Source organism: Balearica regulorum, chromosome 13 (assembly GCF_011004875.1).
Source record: "Balearica regulorum gibbericeps isolate bBalReg1 chromosome 13, bBalReg1.pri, whole genome shotgun sequence".
Classification (NCBI taxonomy): Eukaryota; Metazoa; Chordata; class Aves; order Gruiformes; family Gruidae; genus Balearica; species Balearica regulorum.
Genome location: NC_046196.1, coordinates 1,877,593 through 1,896,814, shown reverse-complemented (window position 1 = coordinate 1,896,814; position 19,222 = coordinate 1,877,593). Strand labels below are relative to the sequence as shown.

At 66.2% G+C, this 19,222-nt stretch overlaps 1 protein-coding gene across 6 annotated transcripts in view; it reads right to left on the bottom strand.

Moving 5' to 3' along the window:
* Window positions 1-18,560, bottom strand: part of CBFA2T3 (CBFA2/RUNX1 partner transcriptional co-repressor 3) — a 29,715-nt gene extending 11,155 nt beyond the window's left edge. The window contains exons 1-2 of one of the 6 annotated variants that reach the window (XM_075765370.1): window positions 7,495-8,572; window positions 7,169-7,293 (exon numbers count right to left, since the gene is read on the bottom strand). In XM_075765370.1, coding sequence (XP_075621485.1) covers window positions 7,169-7,244 — 76 coding nt within the window. In that variant the 5' untranslated portion in view covers window positions 7,245-7,293; window positions 7,495-8,572. Of the gene's footprint in view, window positions 1-7,168; window positions 8,576-9,087; window positions 9,395-18,302 lie in introns of those variants that run through there. The other 5 variants (XM_075765371.1, XM_075765373.1, XM_075765376.1 and 2 more) reach the window with 5 other exon arrangements.
* Between the last annotated feature and the right edge of the window lie 662 nt (window positions 18,561-19,222).

Below are 19,222 nucleotides of genomic sequence, written 5' to 3'. Positions count from 1 at the left end.
GAGATGTTAGCCCCAGTCTGCACCCCATCCCTGCCTGCACCCCCATCCCTGCCTGCACCCCTCCCCATCCCTGCCTGCACCCCCATCCCTGCCTGCACCCCATCCCTGCCTGCACCCCCATCCCTGCCTGCACCCTTATCCCTGCCTGCACCCCATCCCTGCCTGCACCCCCATCCCTGCCTGCACCCCCATCCCTGCCTGCACCCCATCCCTGCCTGCACCCCATCCCTGCCTGCACCCCCATCCCTGCCTGCACCCCCTGCATGGTCCCTGCCCGCACCGCCATCCTTGCCTGCATCCCCATCCCTGCCTGCACCCCATCCCTGCCTGCACCCCCTGCATGGTCCCTGCCCGCACTGCCATACCTGCCTGCACCCCATCCCTGCCTGTACCCCCATCCCTGCCTGCATCCCCATCCCTGCCTGCACCCCCTGCATGGTCCCTGCCCGCACCGCCATCCCTGCCTGCATCCCATCTCTGTTCCCACCCCCATCCCCCCGCGCCGTCCTGACTCCGTACGCATGCCCACGCTGAGGGGAAAACACGGCTACGCTCGTTCTGGCACCGACACAGCTTTTCCACAACTTCCCATCGAGAGGAAAGTTTCCACAAAGCTGAGCAAACACCCAGGGAAACGGGGCCTGACTGGGTTTTTTCTTGTCTTTTCCTTTTTTTTTTTTTTTTTTTCTAAGTCATAAATTTTCCCCGAGGTGTTTGCAACCCAAACACCGCCATGCGGGCACAGGGACGAGGGACGGCCCCAAACCTGACGGGATTTCTCAGTGCCCAAGCCCAGAAATGCCCCAAACAAAGAGAGCCCGGGATGCCCGCAGGATCCGGCCACGGCCGCGGCACCAACCCAGGCCCTTTGCAGGATGGGATGAGCTCCAGGGCAGGCAAAGGGGGGCTTTGGGGGGCGCAGTGCAGCCTCCCGGCAGCACCTCCAAAAAATAACTCCCCAACATGACTCAAACTCCGCTGGAATTTTTTTTTCTTTTCTTTTTTTTTTTTTTTTTTTTTCTTTCGTTCTTTGGGGTAATTTGTCCCAGCCGCTCGGGGCTGTGTCTGTTTTCCTCCATCTGGTTTCCATTAGGCTTGTGCAGCCCAGATGAATAAGTAATAATATAAAAATAAAAGGATTAGTATTTTCTCCTTGGCTGGCGGGAGCGGGCGTCCCCCGCCCTGCCTCCCGGGGCCAGCGGATGCCGGACCCTGCACACCCCCGCGCGACCCCGAGCCCCCCATTTGTCACACCGGCGGGTTTAACCCCCGGCACACTGGTCGGGGCACGGTCCCCGCTGGGGTGATGCACCAGCGCGGCTGCTACCGGCTGATAAAGCCCGGCTTGCCTGTGGCACCCGGCCCCGTGCCGGGTTTGTGACCCCACGGGGCACCGGCACCCCCAAATCGTTCGCCCCAGCTCGCACGTCATTTTTCCCGGGGTGGGAACTGTGGGGGAGCCCCGAGGAGCCTGTTACCAGTTCCCTGCCTCCCACCGGAGCCGGGCAGGGGGTCTGCTCAGCCGTGTGCTCCCCAGCGGGCAGCGCTGGGTGCTGGAACGTACCAACGCACGGCACCGTGCGGCCGCGCACGCCGGTGGGCACCAACATGGGGCACTGTGCACGCCGGTGGGCACCAACGCACGGCACCATGCGGCCACGCACGCCGGTGGGCACCAACACGGGGCACTGTGCACGCCGGTGGGCACCAACGCACGGCACCGTGCGGCCACGCACGCCGGTGGGCACCAACACGGGGCACTGTGCACGCCGGTGGGCACCAACGCACGGCACCATGCGGCTGTGCACACCAGCAGGGACCAACGCATGGCGCTGTGCAGCCGTGCGCACCGGTGAGCAGCCCCAGCACCCCAGTGCCGAGGGATGGGGTCCAGCAGCCGGCCCAGCCCAGGGTCCGCTGTTTCCCACGGTCCCGGGGAGCCCGTCCCGCCACTGCAGGCTGTGCCCCAGCCCAGGGTACCCGTCCTCCCCGGGCAGCGAGCGGCCCCTGCTCTCTGCAGCCTTGGGCAGGGCTGGGGACCGGGACAGGGATGTGCCAGCCCCAGGGCGAGCCCGGTGACTGCGGAGCACCCAGGCCCGCTGCTCTCCTCTCCTCTCCACCTCCCTGGGAGCTGCCCTGGCTGTGGCTGTCAGAAAGCTCCAGCTTCCCACAGCTCTCCTTTCCTAGGCTGAGCGAAGCTTCCCAGGCGAGGAAGGGGTTAAAAGGGAATTAAAAGACCAGCATCCTTCATGCTCTCCAAATGGCCACAAATGAAATCCAGATGCTGGAGGCGACGTCTCCCGAAGCCAGGCTGCCTCCGAAACAAAGGCAAGCATTCCTGCTCCTCAGCTGCCGCTGCCACGGGGGCCAAGAACAACTCCCCGATAAGATGGCGAAGGACCGAGCCATCCCAGCTGGAGCGTGTTAGGGAAGCTCTCAGCGCCGGGCGGCCAGGCAGCAGCACCGGCCACGTGCACGAGCCCGGCAGAGGTGGCGGGAGCTGCAGGGCACCGTCGTCTCCCTTCTCCCCTGCACCCATCCTGATCCCCTCCCCAGGGAGACGGTGACCATGGGGGTAGGTGACAGCAGGCGGCTTGGAGGGGGCTCTTCCCCAGCTGTACGCGGAGCGGGAGAAAGCAGGCCGGCGGCTGCGGGATGCTGGAGGAATGCTGCCCACCCCAGCAGTCATCCCATTGCCAGCGCGTCCTGCACGCACCTTTTGGGGAGCCAGGCTAGCGGGGAGCGATCCAAACCCCAGCACTCATCAGCACAAACGAAGCCTTTATAAAAGGAAAGCCAATTAATTGAACCCCATGCACAAGATATAAATGAACCCAGCTTCGGCCGGCTCCGGGCCCGGGGAGGCGCTTGCAGGTGTGGGAGCTCTCGCTGCGGGAAACGGCCGCCGCGAGGATGACGGGACGCAGATGCGCCCGTGGTGTCGGGGGAACGCTGGCACCGGGGCCCTGCCTGCACTCCTGCCTGCAGGCAGGGATGCTCGGATGCTCGCAAGGATGTTCATGGCCTGAGCGGTGCAAGCCTTGCTCTGCCCAGGATGGGTGACCGTCCCACGCCAACCAGCCCACGAATTTGGGCGCTGCCCCTGCGGTTTAGTTCGGCCGCTCAGCTGAGCGGGACCTGCCGTCCTTGCACCGCTGCCGCAGCCCTTTGCACCGGTCGGCGAGCCAGGCTTTGTCCCTGCCGTCCTCATCTCGCCCATGGGTGTCCCGGGACGGGCCCCACGCTGCTGGCCGGGGCTGGGACGCTCCCCACCCACCCAACGCCAGGAGTAAAGCGGGTTTCACCGTGCTCAGATAGACCCCGATTTGCTTGGTGTCCCCAAAGCCCCATCGCGAGCAGTCCCTGGCATCCTGGGGACATCTGGCACAGCCAGGGGATGCTCCACGGGCAACTCTCCTCGCTCGGCTCCAGGGCAGCGGCTGCCGGCAGGGACCCTGACGCCTGGTCCCCCTTCCACTCCCCCCAGAAACGGCACGGCTCCACGTGGGACATCAGCACCGGGGACCGGGCTCCCCCCGCCCCGTGCCACAACCCCGACAAACCCCCATTTCTCAAGCCACGAGCAGCCGCCCAGGGACCCAAACCCGCCGCCTCGGCTCCGCACAGGCAATGCCAACTGGCTCCTGCTCCCCCCGAGCCGGCGTGGCCAGGAAGGATGGAGATGGGTTTGATTTTCCTCAAAACAACAACAACAACAACAACAAAAAAAGCCAAGGGAAAAAAAAAAAGCGCCCTCTCTGTTTTACAAGCCTTCATTTGCTATTGTTTATGTAAACAGGTAAATTGTTTCGTATCTCAATTAAAAACATCTGCCACATAAATGAATACCAATTAACTCATCCTGTTTTTAATTACTCTGTTAATTACACACAGGCAGCAAAAAGGATGGCAGGGGAATAGGGAAAGCATGCTTACAACCCCCCCTTCCCACCTTGCTCTTGGCAAGGATCCGAAATGTGCCCAGATAATGATGGATTAAGGTGGTTGGTGAAAACTGTGGCTCGTGGCCAGCTCCGGCGTGGCGGCTCCCTCCCAGCCCGGCCGGGCGCTGCCGGGGCGCCTCACGGGGGTATTTCCTGGCACCCTCCCGAGAGGCACCGCAACGCCCCGTTTCGGAAACCCCGGGCCCCGCGGGACGCGCCGACACCGCCTGCGTCATCCCCCGTGCCGGCAGCAACCACGGCACAGCCTGGCTGGCTTTTCCGGTGCCAGACCCACGTTTGCTCTCAAAATGCATCCCGGGGGAGAGAAACCTCGGGACGCCGAAGCGCGCGGGAAGGGCGGGAGGATGGAGGAGGCTTCGAACGAGCAGCATCCTCATGGACCAAGAGCATCCTCGAGGCGCCCGCGCTGCCCCCCCCCCCGGGAGCCCTCCTGCTGCCGAGGGGCAACACCTCCGCGTGGGCACCGCGGCACAGGGTGGATGCCGTCTTCGAGCCGGGCCGGCAGCGATTGCCGAGGGACCCCGGGCGCCGTCAGCCCCTCGCCGCCCCCCCCCCAGCTGCGGGAAGCTTTCCAAGCGAGCAGATGGGGCAGGGGAGCGGCGGCAGCGAGGAGGAGAGCAGAAAAGGCTATTTTCTCACGCTACATATTTTACAAGTCGAACATTTTGTGCATTTCAGCCTTGCCTGTAAAAGCATCTCGGGCTCAGCCCCGGGACTCGACGTCGGAGCCTGTGAGTCAACGGCGGCTGGCGGCGACGTGGCTGGCCGGCACGGAGAGGGGCTGGGAAGCCGGGTCCCCCCCATGCAGAGGATCAGACCGGGGGGGGGTCCCCCCACGCAGCGAGTCAGGCCGGGGGATCCTCCTGACCCACTGGCACCAGAGGAACGGCAGGATGGGCCCACCCCCCCCCCGGCACAGCATCTGCCCGTAGCATTGCACCCCGGTGCCGGCGTCTGACCCGTCCCGCCAGCAGCTCCCGGGCGGCGGGGGGAGGTGGGCACGCACACGCCCTCGCTGCTCCCCAGCTGCCTTACGCTCCTGGAAATTAAATATACTGGCTAAACACCGGGAGTAAACAGAGTGCCGTGGCCAGCCCGGCACACCTGGAGGCACGCGGGCGGCACGGGGCTGGGGCTGAGCCCGCCAGCAGCGCCGGCCGGAGCTGCCCCCCCGCCTGCCCCCCCCCCAGCTCAGCAGCAAACCACCTCCCTGGCGCGAGGGCTGCGGGTGCATCGCCGCGGCGGCCACGCTGGATGGGTGACCCATCTGCTGACGCGTTGCTGAAGGGGTTCCCCAAAACCAGCCCCATCCCCCGGGAGCTCGTCGAGGGCAGGGGGAGGCTCAGGCTAAAATGCCCCAATTCGCAATTGTTGTGGTCGCCCAGCCACGTGCGCAGGGACGCTCGTGCCCGGCGGTGGCCTTGGCGGATGGAGCGGGGACGAGTGGCACAAGCAGCCAGGAGACTTCGGGGCATTTTGGAGGCAGGGGAAGGGAAAACATCCCCCTCCTCATGCGGGTGGGGAGCGAGGTTCCTGCAGCGTGGGAACACTGAGGCGCTGCTGGGACCCCAGGGACCCCGGGCCGGATCCTGCGCTGCAGACGCCGGGACAGTAACGGCTCCGAGGGGGTGCTGAGCCCAGCCACGCACCCCCACAGCCTCCGGGCTGCTGTGTTACTGACTCTTTGTCTATTTTTTAACCGCAGGCTCCATTTCAAGACGATTTTGCCCATGTGAGATTGAATCAAACAACACAGGAAAAAATATTAATGAGAATTTTGCAAAATAAACAGGAAATCCCTTGGATGCTTTCTGGAAACATTGGTCAGCATCTTCCGAAGGAAAACTGCTTGTCAAGGTGGGGTTGCCCCTGGGGAGCCTGAGTGCGCTGGGAGGGACGGCAGAAAACAAGCTTCAGGAAATCTAAAAATAAACCCCGAACCGGGCAATGGCACTAACGCCAGCACCGCCCGGGCAGGGGGGTTCTCCTCTGTGCCACCAGCCTGGTCTTGCCCCGCACCGGCCATCGCGAAGCTCACAAGGACTGGTCCCAGCTTGGGGACCCTCCCCTTGTCCCCAGCCTGCTGGGGCAACGAAATCCAGCTCCCGCCCATAGTCCAGCTTGGAAAGCACAGACCAGGGCTGCAGCATCCGACCCGCGTCCCCTCGACTCTGGCGGCAGTATTTCAGCCCGGCTTTGCACCGAGCTCAGCACTGCGACCCACAGGCTGCCCCCACCCCCTCCCAGGGCCCAGGCAGCCCCGTTTGCAGGATCAGGCCCTGATCTGCCCAAAACCTTGCGCACGCTGCGCTGGTCTGGCCAGGGGCAGAAGCAGCACCGGGGGCTGGTGTGTCCCCCCTCCGGGGTGGGCTCAGCTCCCTGCCCCACTGCCAGCACTCACCACCAGCCCTGCGCCCCCCGGCCAGCTCGCCAGCAATCAACTGATCCCCATTAAGAGACATAAACCCAGACATTCACAGGGTCCCTCTCCTCTCCGGGGGTCCCGTAGCACCCTGTAGCTCCCCGCACCCCTTCCCCGGGTGGCCGCGGGGCAGAGGACGGAGCCACACCGCCTCTAGACCGTGCCGGGGATTTAAGCCGGCTGGCGGCAGCGAGCAGAGCCGAGACCCAATTCCCACAGCAAAGCCGGACGCTGCGCAGCCACGCCGCCCGGATCCTGCCTGGGGTTTTCCACACCAGCAAGCGACCGTAGCGCAGAAGCAGAAATCTGGGGAAGGTACGTGGGGGATGTCAGCAGCGACTCGCCAGCCCCAGCCCCGGGGTCCCCCGTGGGACCTGCCAGAGCCCCGTTCCCCGGCACGCTGGCCGCGGGCAGCCCACCCCGGCTGTGCCCACGGAGCTGCCCCTGAGCCCGGCGGCGCCGAGCGTGCCGCAGCGTCGAGCAGAGGCTGAGGGGCTGCTCGACCCTCCCAACCCAAAACGGGGCCGAGCATCGGAGTATTTTTCCATCCTGCACCTTGGAAGTTCCTGATGTAAGAGGCAAATCCTGCACCCACACGAGGCCTCGCTGCTACCCTGCCCGAACCCGGCACCCACCCCGTGCCGGCACCCAGCGCCACGGGAGAACAGCCTTTCCCCCCTACACATCTTGGCTTTTCCTCCCTACAATCCAACATCTGCAGTCACACGTTTTTTCAATCAAAACACACCCGCCAGCTGGCCGTCCCCGGGTAAAACCTTACCTGCCAGCGCGGACACCGGCCGGGCCTGCCGGGAGGCAGCAGGCAGGGAAAAATCCCTTCGCACAGCCAAGTTCATCTCCGCTTGCCTCCCCAACCACAGCAAAAGCAACGCTCAAAACTTCTCCCTGCGAGGAAACACGCCGTGCGGGGACCTGCCTTATCCGCCTCCAGAGACCCAAGCGCCCGCCCCGGGTGGCAGCTCGGCCCCGTGGGGCTCCTCAGCCGAGGACCGCGGGCGCCGGGGCTGTCAGCATCCTCCCCGGCTGCTGCTCCGCGCTTGCCGTGGGGTTTTGGGATGGTTCCCCCCATATCTCCATGCCCCGTACCATAGCAGAGCTCACCCCACCGCGGTGCTGAGCAGACAGACGTTTGCAGAGTGTCTTCAAGTCGCTCGACAAAGGAGCGGAGAATTAATATTCCTTTTAATTAAAGGCAGAAAAATCTCTTTGTTCCTGAACAGAGAGAAAACAACAGAGGGAAGAGCTCAAAAGCTCTTTCTAAGCTAGAGACGAGACCATCGCTTAGATTCAAAGACACTGCCAACGTGCACGTGACCTCAAATTAAAAAACCAAAATGAAACCCAGCAGCAGCAGCTCTTCTCTGAAAGCGAAGGAAAGTTGCAAAGTTTTTCTTGGCTAATAGAGGGAAAAAAGAAATCCAACAAAAGGTGCGTTTAACCAGAGAAACAAACGCTCTGCAGTATCCGAAGGCACCATCCAGCGGCGAGGGCTGCGCGGGGGAGCGACGGGGAGAGGTGGCCGTGCCCCGGCCCAGCGTCACGGAGGAGCCCCAGAGGAGCGCGGTGCCAGCCTCACTCCATCGCTACGCTGAGAGCATCCCCTTAGCAAAGCCAGGCCACCGCCGAAGGAGCTGGACGGTGATTAATGGCTGCGAGGATCAGAAGCCGGGCAGCGCCGAGGCAGAGAGCTGGAGGCTCCCCGAGCCAGCCTTCCTTCCCAAATCCGCATCCAACACAACTGTCCCCCGGCACACGCGAGGACACGGCGTGCATCGCTGGCACGGACCCGCGTCCTCGCGTGAAAACGCAGAATTATGCTGCTGTAGCTGGAACTTCCCAAACCAGCCCTGGGTTTCCTCCCACAAACTCTCCCGAGTGGATCAGCTCCTCCTCGCCACGAAACGCGGCTCCATCTCTAAATCGGCAGCGGCCGGAGCGGGATGTGGAGCCGGCGGGTTGGCGCTCCGAGGAGGAGGGATGCAGGGATGAAAACGACTTTTCCCGACGGACAGATGTCGGGAGTCACTGCGGGGGTGGGGGCACAAACTCGCGTGGGCTCCCGGGGATGCTGGGCCGCCCCGGCTCTCGGAAAGCAGCTGCCGGGAACGGGGAGGGGAGCGCAGGCAAAGCCCCGGCCCCGCCGCGGCAGGAGAGGGGGGGGGTCCGTATCCCGCCGCTCCTGCTTGAGCGCGGTGCGTGGGAGCGGGGCCCACGGTCGCGGCAGACCGTTCCCGCCCTCCCTCCGGTGGAGGAACCGCTCCGAGCGCTGCCCGCTGCACGGACGGCGGCTCCGGTGCCCGCTCGCTCTGCCCCGCTCCGCGTCCCGGGGGCGGCCAGGCACGGGGCCGGCGAGACCGCGGCGGCGGGGAACCGCGCTGGTCGGGCACCGGCAGCGTCCCCGACACAGGGAGCATCCCCGACCGCCGCGCTTCGGGAGCGTCCCCCGGGCACCGGGAGCGTCCCCGACTCCTGCGCACCGGGAGCATCCCCCGGGCACCGGGAGCCTCCCCAGCCCCTCTTCCCCGGGACCATCCCCCGGGGCACCGGGAGCCTCCCCAGCCCCTCTTCCCCGGGAGCATCCCCCGGGCACCGGGAGCCTCCCCAGCCCCTCTTCCCCGGGAGCCTCCCCGGGCACCGGCAGCCTCCCCGTCCCGGTTCCCGGCCGCGGACGGTACTTACCGTCCTGAGGTGTGGCGGAGGCGTGAGGTAAGTCCCAAGGCAGGGGCTGGCAGGAACGGGCAGAGCCGGCAGCGGCCCCCGGCGGCGGCGGCCCCGGCCCGGTTAAGGCCGGCGCGGGCGGAGCGCGGCCCCGCGGCGGCGGCTGCCCCCGGCACCTGCCCGCCGCCGCTCGCCGCGCCCGGGGCCGCCGGGGGCCGCCAGCCCGGGGGTCGGGGCGCTTCCCCCCCGCCCCGGAGAGGGGGTGCACCGGAGAGCGGGGGAGGGCGGGGGGGGGGGGGGGGGGCGCGGCGCTGAGAAGCCGGTAAATCCGCGGGTTCCCGTTCACCCCCTACGCGCTGCCCGGCGGCGCATCCTCCGGCGCCGCGTCGCGGCCATGGGGCGCCCGCGGCCGCGCTCCGTGCCGGGCCGGGCCGCCCGCAGCGCCCGCTGCCGCCGCCGCGCCGCCCGCCCGCCCCGGAGTGAGCGCCGCCCGCCCGCGCCGCTGCCTTAGACGGTGCCTCCACCGCGCCCGGCAGGGGGCGCCCCGCCGCCGCCACCGCCACCGGAGCGGGGCCCCCGGGGTGCGCGGCCGGGGAGGGGGCACCGGGATGGACGGGAGCACGGGGCTGCCCGGGAACACGGGGCTGCCCGGCACCGGGGGGCTGCCCGGCATCGGGGGGCTGCACGGCCCCGGGGGGGCTGCCCGGGAGCACGGGGCTGCCCGGGAACACGGGGCTGCCCGGCACCGGGGGGCTGCACGGCCCCGGGGGGGCTGCCCGGGAACACGGGGCTGCCCGGCACCGGGGGGCTGCCCGGCATCGGGGGGCTGCACGGCCCCGGGGGGGCTGCCCGGGAACACGGGGCTGCCCGGCCCTGGGGGGCTGCACGGGAACACGGGGCTGCCCGGCACCGAGGGGCTGCACGGCCCCGGGGGGCTGCCCGGGGACACGGGGGGTGCACAGGGGCTGAGGACTGCCCGGGGACTGGCGGGCCGTGCAGGGGGTGCACGGGGTTTGGGGGCTAAATGGGGACATGGGACTGCACGGCACCGGGGGGCTGCGGAGGGTGCACTGGGGCTGGGGGGCCGTGCAGGGGGTTTGGGGGCTGAAGGGGGGCTGGGGTTTGCAAAAGGTTCAGGGTTCACAAGGGGTTGGGGGTGCTGAAGACTGACGGTTGCAAAGCCGGGGGGCCGCACGGGTTGGGGGCTGCATATGGTTTGAAGGGCTGCGAGGGGCAGGCAGTGTTTTACCAGGGGTGGGGTGACAGCAAGGGGACAGGGCCAGGGCTGCTCTGGGGCCGTGGGAACAGCCAAGGGGCTGGGACTTGCAAGGGCTGGAGCGGGGTGGGGGTGTTTGCAAGGGGCTGGGGGCTGCGGGGGCTCGAGCTGTGGTTGCTCTGCTTCCCTCTCTGGAGGCATGGGGGCCAGTGTTGCAATAGGAGCAGTGACACGTGCAGACAGAAATGCCACGGGCACAGCCCCCATTGGCACCCCACAGTCCACACACCCGTCTCAGCCTGGCTTCAGGGTGCCCCCCACCCCACTTGGCCTTGGCAGAGCTCCCTAGGGTGGCTGCGCCGCGCCGGCACCACGGGAATGCCAGCACGGCCTTTCCTCCCACACAGTGCACGGCAACGGGGTGCGCGTTCGGGGCAGCGCCTGCCCACACCGGACGGCTGGTGTGCCCTTCCTGCACGCCCCGTGCCAGCTGGGGGGAGCATTAAAAATTTCCCTCCCCTGCCCCCAGTCCTACTACAATGTTGTTGCTTGCTTGTGTGCCGGGTAACGCAAGCCCTGCGAGCCGAAGCCCTGCCTCTTCGCGTGATTACTCTGCTTGGCAGCTGCCTTCCCTCTACGAGTTGCTGTGCGGAGCCTTTGCCACCCGTATGGTTGTTGTATAACTCATCCTCACTTGCTTCCCAGGGCTTGGGTGCTGGGGACCGCAGAAACCCTGACCCGGCTGGTCACCGCCGCACGGCTGTTGTACAACCGCTGCCGGGGTGCTGGGCAGAACCGCTGCACGGCCACTGTACAGGCGGTGCGTGGCCCTGGCGTGACTGATGCACCGCCACTGCGTGGTCACTGCATAGGCACCGCGTGGCCGTTGTGCTGCCGCTACACAACTGCTGCACGGCCACCGCACGACCGTTGCATGGCCAGTAAATGATCGTTGCATGGCCAGTAAATGATCGTTGCATGGTCACTGCACAGCCAAGCTCCCTCCCGCATCACCCCGCTGACGGGGTCGCAGCCCCCTCCACCCCGCTCCCAGCCATCCTGACCTCCAGCTCCCATTTTGCCCGGCTTGCTCCCGTGTCCTGCCCTGCTTCAGTGAGACGAACAGGTCTGTGCCCACCCCAGAAGTTTTTGTCCCCGCACTGGCTGGCACGGTGTGCGCACGCTGCGCAGCGTCTGGGCGGCACCACGCACCCTGCTGCTCTGCATCCTGCATGCGCTGCCTGCCTGCTCTGCCTGCACTTCCCAGACCAAAGCGCTGGGCTTGTCCCCGTTCCTGCCCCCTCCTGCGCTGCCCTTATTCCCTACGGGACCTTTCTCGAGCAGCCTCTCCCGGGTGAGTGTCATGGCCCCACCAGCACATCCCCACCAGCAAGGGCCCACAAGCAGCGGAGGAAAATCCGCCCCCGTGCACAGCTGCACGCCCGCCCCGCTGCCCCCCCCGCTTTGCATAGGCAGCCCTGGCTGGCACATGCAAATGCCGGCGGGGGGGGTGTGTGTGCATTTGGACACACGGTGCACAGCACAGTCCCCCGCCGGCGCACATGTCGAGGCATCGCAGAGCACCAGCGTCACTGAGGCAGCCTGAGAACGCTCCCGAGGCAGAGCCCCGGGTTTCTGGGGTGCCAGCACAGGGCTCCTTTGGGCTCTGCCGCTGTGTTTGGCCGCTCACCGGGAGAGCAGGGACTCGACTGCGGGGGTGACCACTCTCTTGGCCAGACAGGCTGTCCCACACATCCACCCCGACGCGGGGCAAGCCATTGAATACGCTGCAAACCCATCCCCAGCGACCTGCTGACACCCCTGGGCACCTCGCAGGGACCTGCCAGGAAAAGCCACAACCTCTACAGCTCCTGGTTAATTTGGGGTGCAGCTGAAGGATGCTATCAGATCCCTGGCACCAGCCACAGGGGTTGAGCTGAGGCCGAGCCGGGCAGCTCTGAGCCCACGGGCAGCTCTGAGCCCACGGGGTCTTTGCAGCGGCGGCGGATGGAGCCAGGCACAGCCGCCCTGCCAGGTCCACGGTGCAGGCAAGAGCTGCCCGTCCGCGGGCAGGACAGGCAGGCAGCGGCACTGCAGCACGCGTGGGACAGCGCGGGCAGGAGGGAGCCACGCCGCGTCCCCCCCGGCGGCGTTTGGGTGGCGGGGTCTGCTTCGTTTCTATTCCGCGCGCGCAGCCTGTAATTTTGGTCTATTGAAGTCATAATTCACTACTGTGAAAATAAACATTTGTGTTAGCTCGCTTTATTCGGCGGGCCTCGTCTGAATGTTAATAATTCCCTGCCGGCGTGCTTGCACGTGGCCTCGGCTGCCAGGACAAAGCCCGGGCACCAGGGTGGCCGTGGCCATGGCCGTGCCCGTGCCCACGCTGCCTCCTTGCATGCTTGGGGTAGGATCTCACCAGCCTTCGCACACGGTCCCCAGGGATCCCTGGATCCCAACAGAGAGGAGATGGGGACAGAAGTGCCACTTGGAGCTAAGCTGGGGGTAACGAGGGAGCTGGCTGCTGCAAGATAAAGGTAATATAAAGAATATTTTGAGTAAAGCAGATGGAGTCCAGCACTTGCTCTGGACCCTTCCCTGCCCACGCCTGTCCCTGGTTTTGTTGGCTTGCTCTGTTTGTGGGTGCTCCCACCTGCAGCGGGGACGCCCCAGCACCCGCCCTGTGCCGTAGCCGAGCTGGGGCAGGCAGGAGGACGCCTGGGCCACCCTCCAGCTGTCCCCATCCCTGTCCCATGCCTGTCCCATCCCTGTCCCTATCCCTGTCCCATCCCTGTCCCCATCCCTGTCCCATCCCTGTCCCATGCCTGTCCCCGCTGGGGCAGGGCTGGCCCCAGGGCTCCCGGGTTTCTCCCCGCTGGGTGCGGGGGGCTGGTGCTTCCCCTCGGCATTTGCATCTTCCCAGCCTTTATCTCTCTCCCAGTCTCTGTATTGCTGCAATTACAGACACTTTAAAACACAATGATCTGGCTGTTAGCGTGATGGATGACAGAACCTTTCTGTCTGGTTTAAATCATTGCCGAGAGTGAGCCCGAGAACTTCCCCGGGTTAACCCCTTCGTGCCCCCCCCCAGCTCGCTCCCTGCCCAACCCTGCGCCCCACGACCGCTTGTCCACCGCACGCGTGGGTCCCACGGGTGTTACGGAGGGGGGTCTGACATCCCTGGGGTCAGTGCTGGTGGGGAAACATCCCCCATCCCCTCAGCTCCCTGGGTCCATGGGATGGATGCGGCGCAGCGGGGCAGACGATGGGACCAGCCCCACTTCGGCAGGGCCGGCAGCCCCGCTCCGCTGCGGTGGGAAAGCAACGGCCGGGCCGGGAGATAAGGGCCTGCCAAGGCCTGATAGCCTGCCTGGATCCGTCCCAGCCCAGGGCCTGGCAGTCCTTCCCCTGGCAAATCTGGAGCCGGGGCAGGATGGGGCCCCGCCAGGTTCCCACCCGGCAGAGAAGGTGGAAACTCCTGTAATGACTCGATGTCGGTCACGCCGGCGCGTGATTGATGGCGCAGCATGCAACGGCCCCGGCGCAGGGATTGACTGCACGTGTTATGGCAATTTGCGCTCCCTTTGTTTTAAGGAGCCGGCATCTCCTGCCGCTGTGCATCCTGCCCTGCGCCCGCTGCTGCCTGTCCTCCCCGCTCCCACCGACGCCACTCCCACGGGTGTCTTGGTCCCACGGAAGGGTGTCGGTACCATCACCCGTCACTCCTGCTCACAGGACCCGCGGGGAGGAGGGATGTCCTCCAGCCCTGCCGGGTGCGTGGGGCGAGAGGCTGCAGCGGGGCGGGCTTGGGGAGCTGCTGAGGTCCTGCCCCAGGCAAAGGGGATCCCTGAGGCACAGCCCGGGGCAAGGGGGGGCCACCGGGGCCTGGCACGGCACGCGCCAGCAGATAAGGTGCTCACCGAGGGCGGATGAGGGCAACGGGCACCAACCCTCGCAGGAAATGGTCACCGCCACGCGCCATCCAGGCCCGGTATCTGCCCGTGCACATGACCCCCACCCGCTATCGGGGCCGCGCACGCAGACCGGGGGCAACGCGGTGGGTGCCGCTGGCTCGGGCTGCCGCCGGGGCAGCCCCAGCCCCGTGCCCCAGTCGTGCCTTTGCAGCCACCACGGTGTTGGGGTCCCTTTTGATGCCCCGTGGGTGCCAAACCATCAGTCCTGACCCGCCGCCTCTCTCCCCGTAGCTCTCGCTCAGCCCCTCACCCTGCCTCCCACCCGCGCTGCCCTGCTCCCCTTCTCCCCGGCTCTCCCGAGCTCCCGCAGCCCGGGCTCTCGCTCGGCCCCATCGCTTCCCAGCGTGCCTGTAAGAACTGATTGCTATTCAGGCTGCATCCCCCCTTTGCAAGCCTCAGGCTTTTTAAAAAAGCCCACGGTGTTGGTTTATCACACCTTCCCCCTCACCGCGCTGGTGAATCATCCCCTCACCAGCGTGCCGCGCAGCCAGGAGCCGCGCAGACCTGCCCCGCTGCAGGCAGCACCCGTGGGCTCCCGCAGCCGCTCCGCCGCCTCGTGCCAGGGGTCCTGCCGTGACCCGGCGCTCGCAGGAGGCTTGTCTGGAGGCAAAGGCACCGAGCCGTGCCGGTGCTCAGCCCCTGGCGTGCCACAGGTTTCCTGTGTCACCCCCAGTGTGTCTGTCTGTCCCTCTGGGTTTCTCGATCTCTGTCTGCTCCCTCCCGGGGAGGGGAGCATCCCCAGGTGCTTCTCTGCGGTCCTCACTAGACATGGCCGTGCCAGCGGTCCCTTCCCGGCACAGCGCCGAGCAGAGCTTGGGGACAGCGTGAGGCCGGGTGCTCGCAAGCAGCCGCAGCGATGCAAAGCCCCGCACCGCTGGCGAGATCCCCGTTTTGCACAAGGACACGTGTGCTCAGAGCGTCCCCGCGGGGATGCCGTGCTCGGGGCAGGGACCTGCCGGGCTGGGAAGGGTCAGTGTGACCACGGATGGTCCCATTGCCCCGGCTGCGTGCGTGGACGTGGTGGTCTGAATCTCAGTGCCTAAATCCAGCCCGGAGCGAGTGCCGGGAGTTGGACTGCAGCCCCCGGTGCTCTTCCCTTGGCATTTTTCTTGCAGCAGGAGCCCCGGCTGGCGCTGCATTTCCCCGCACATTAATTCATCGGGGAATGCACGGGGGAGATAAGGGCTGGTGGGGAGCCAGTGGCCGGGGGAGACGGCTCGCCCGCCCGCCGGCTATCGCCCGCTGCAGCTGCATCCGCTGCGATGACATCTGCTCGACAGGAAGTGTCAGCCTTTCTGAAGAAAGGGGGTTCATTTGCGCCTGGCTTCCCTCCTCGCCTGCTCGTGGGGGTCCCCGACCTCGGGGCCACCCGCCCCGCAGCCACCCCGGGCCCCTCGCTTCCTCGGCTGAGGGCTGGGAGGAGCAGCCCCCCGGCCGTCGCCGCCGGGAAGCAGACCTGGGTGCTTTGTGGCTTTTGCACAACTTCTATGAACATTAAAAGGAAAAAAAAAAAAAATCCTGTTTTCCTGGCTGACAGATTCGTTCCTGCTTCGTGGCATGCGAAGGGAAACCGGCCCCTACTGCTTATCATCTCTGCTTGTCCTACGCTGCAGGCTCCGAAAAATCACCAGCTTGGCTTAAATACTGGGAGACTTTGGGATATGGCACCATTCCTCTGGGTGCTTTAAGGTTTTGGGGCTGCTGGGGGCCAAGTTTCCAGCTTTTCTTTGCCACAGGGAGTCCGGAAACCATTTTAATTTCGAAGCAGAGACTGCCACGTGCCACCCTGCCTCCAGGAGCTGGTGCTTTGGGGTGCGTGGAGACGCTGCTGACCCCCCCATGGGAGCAGCACCCAGCAGCAGCACCGGCGGCAAGTCCTGCCAGCCTCGTCCTTGGCCGGTGGGAATTCGCCAGGAGACGCTGAGCAAAATCCCCCGAGCTGCCCCGGCGAGCACAGCACTCCGGGAAGGCCACGCACCCCGCCACGGTGCAGAAGGTCCCTCCGGCTCCCCTGGTCCCTCACCTGGGCAGCTCCCGTCTCCACGGCACCGCTCCCTTTTCCAGGGCTGGGCAGGGGGAACAGCAGTGCTGAGCCACGTCCTGGGGGCCTGGCACCTAACACTGCCCGGGGATGCGAGACCTCCGTGCAATGCCAAGGCCTGGGGAGGTGAGAGCATCTCTTCAGCCCCGCCATGGCGCCACGGCCGTTCTCCCTGCCCCTCGCCCGGCGGGCAGCCCCGGTGGGGTTAACAGCGGGTTCACACTCCCCTTCTGCCCCCGCAAACCAGGGGTACCCGGCTGCTTGCCAGCCCTCCCCATCCCGCAGGCTGCAACTGCCTGCACAGGGCTCTTTAATGGTGGGAATTTAATTAGCTTGCATTGCACTTCCCTTCCAACACCTCGCATCCCTGCAAAAATGAACGGGAGCTAGCGGGAGGCGGTGCAGCGCAGCCTGCCTTCACCCCGGTACACGGCTCGGCCCGGGAGCAAAGTCCTCAGGCTGCTTTAAGAAACCACTGAGGCCAAAATGCCCCAGCACCGGGCTCTGGCCACGTGGAGGTCGGCGCCGATCCATGCCGTGCCGTCGGGAGCCACGGCCTCGTGGTGCGGAGGTCTGGGATCCGTTACCAGGTCCAGATGCGCCGCAGCAGCGGGGGATGTTGCGGCTGTCTCTGGCCACCTGCATCGTTTCCAAGTTCCCAGGCTAAAAGCAAGGTTTGTTATCAAGAGCAAAAAATGTGCCACCTCTGTTGTATTTCATTTCCCTTTCTCCACCTCTTCCCTGCCCGCTGCGCATCGGAGATAACAGCTCTCTGCGCCGAAGCCGGAGCACGGGGCAGGCAACGGCCTCGCCAGCCCTATCGCTGCCTCGCCGGCCGCAAGGAAATCAGGAAGTTTGCAGAGATATTCGGCCAACAAACATTCCTCCTGCCAAGCTCCTAACCGGCAGCTCGGCGAGCCTGCAGCAATCTGCCCAGCTCCCCTTGCTGCAGCCTGTGCCCACCCGGACCCCGGCGCCTTATCGGCGGGTGCCCCTCACCGGGATGCACCGAATGCTGCTGCGGGCGGCGGGTCTGGGGACAGGGACCCCAGCGCAGCTCCCACCCGCAGGGAACCAGCACAGCACGATGGGGGCAGCACCCGGGGTGCACCCCAAACCCTGCCCTCGAGCCCGTCCTCGCCGCGTCCCTGACCCGCAGGATGGGTGCCAAGAGCGGGCAGCGGGGCAGGGGGCTGTGGCCGGAGCACGGTGCCACGGGGCTGCCAGCGAGGAGAGGGGTGTGCGAGGGGAAGCGAGGCAGAGGGCCAGTATTGTTTGGTCAGGGCAGACGAACGCTGGGGACTCAGCCGGCAGCCGCTGTCCTGTCCCAGCAGGAGCCCCCCAGGCACCCCCAGAGCTGCTGCAGCCCCTCAGGCAAGGCCAGGCTGTGGGGTGCCCCTCGCCCCGTGTGCGGCCGTGCCGGTGCCGGGGGGATGCTCTGCCACGGGACCGCGGGATGCCCCGGCCATGCGGAGCCTCGATGCTGCCACGCTGCAAATGAACGTAAGCACCCGGAGAGCCCGTGGGGTCAGATCCTGACCCCGGTGGCACAGACCTGCTGCACGCAGGATCCGACTGCTGCCAGGGAGCAAGCGTGGGAACATGCTCCCAAGTCACATGTGAGCTGCTGACTCGAGAATGAGTGAAAACACCAGCAAATAGAGTATTTAAACCCTGAAAATAAAACCTAACCATGGCTGATTACTCATTGTGGAAAGGTTAATTGCAGAGCAGGCTGCAAGCGGGTCCTTGTGCCGGTGAGCCCTCCGTGCCCCATGGTGCTGGTGCCATGGGCTCGGCCGTGCCCCGGGTCCCCGCTCCCACTGGCCGGTCCCTGCGGGGATGCACCGATGGGCATCGGCCACTCACCGCCCTTGGGGAGCACCTGCCCGCCCGAGGCTGTGTTTGACATTGGGGTGAGCCACCTGCACCACGGCACGGCACACGGCACACGGCACGGCCATGGCCACCCACCGCCTTCCTCCCACCGCTGCCTCGGCCTTACCTTGGCCGGTCCTGCCCGCTGTCCTGGCCCAGGAGGGGTGGCTGTCCAGCTTGGGGGGTCCCCCGGGCATCCCAAGGGAGGATGGGTGTCAGCACCCCGGTGCCGCGAGCCTTGCAGCAGCCGGCGCAGCCAGCCCGCTCCCACGTGTCGGTGCAGAAGCCGGGGAGGGAGATGCTGAGCACCGGTGGGGTTCAGCGGGGTGCGGGACGTCCTGCCCGCGCGGCGCCTGCCCTGCCGCGAGGGCCGTTCACGTGTTGGCCGAGGTGGCAGCAGAGCCGTGTCCCATGGCAGGGGGGAAGGTGACAGCTGCCAGGCAGTGATAGTGCTGCGGGTGGGGGGGGCCAGGCAGCTGCACCCCCGTCCTTCCCCAGCAGGAACCATCTGCGACCAAACCCGACTGCCTTCCCTATCAGCCATTCCGGTCTGACTTTCCAACAACCTCCCCTTCACACCAGCTTCACTTCCTCACTGCGAGGGCTCGGTGCGGTGCAGCTCGGCACGGGCAGAGCCGTGCAGCACGAGGCACAGCAGGACCAGCACGGTGCAGCACGGCACGGCACGGCTGGCATGGTGCACCTTGGCACGGGCAGCATGGTGCGGCACGGCATGGGCAGCACAGCGTGGCACGGCACAGCTGTCAGGGGCGCAGTTTGGCACAGGCAGCGCTGTGCAGCAAGGCACAGCATAGCCAGCACGGCATGGCATGGCATGGCGTGGAACAGCACAGCATGGCATGGCATTGCGTGGAACAGCACGGCATGGCATGGCATGGCATGGAACAGCACGGCATGGCATGGCATGGCATGGCATGGAACAGCACGGCATGGCATGGCATGGTGTGGCGTGGAACGGCACGGCATGGCATGGCACGGCATGGCTGCCAAGTTGCAGCACTGCGCTGGCAAGCCAGCATGGCAGAG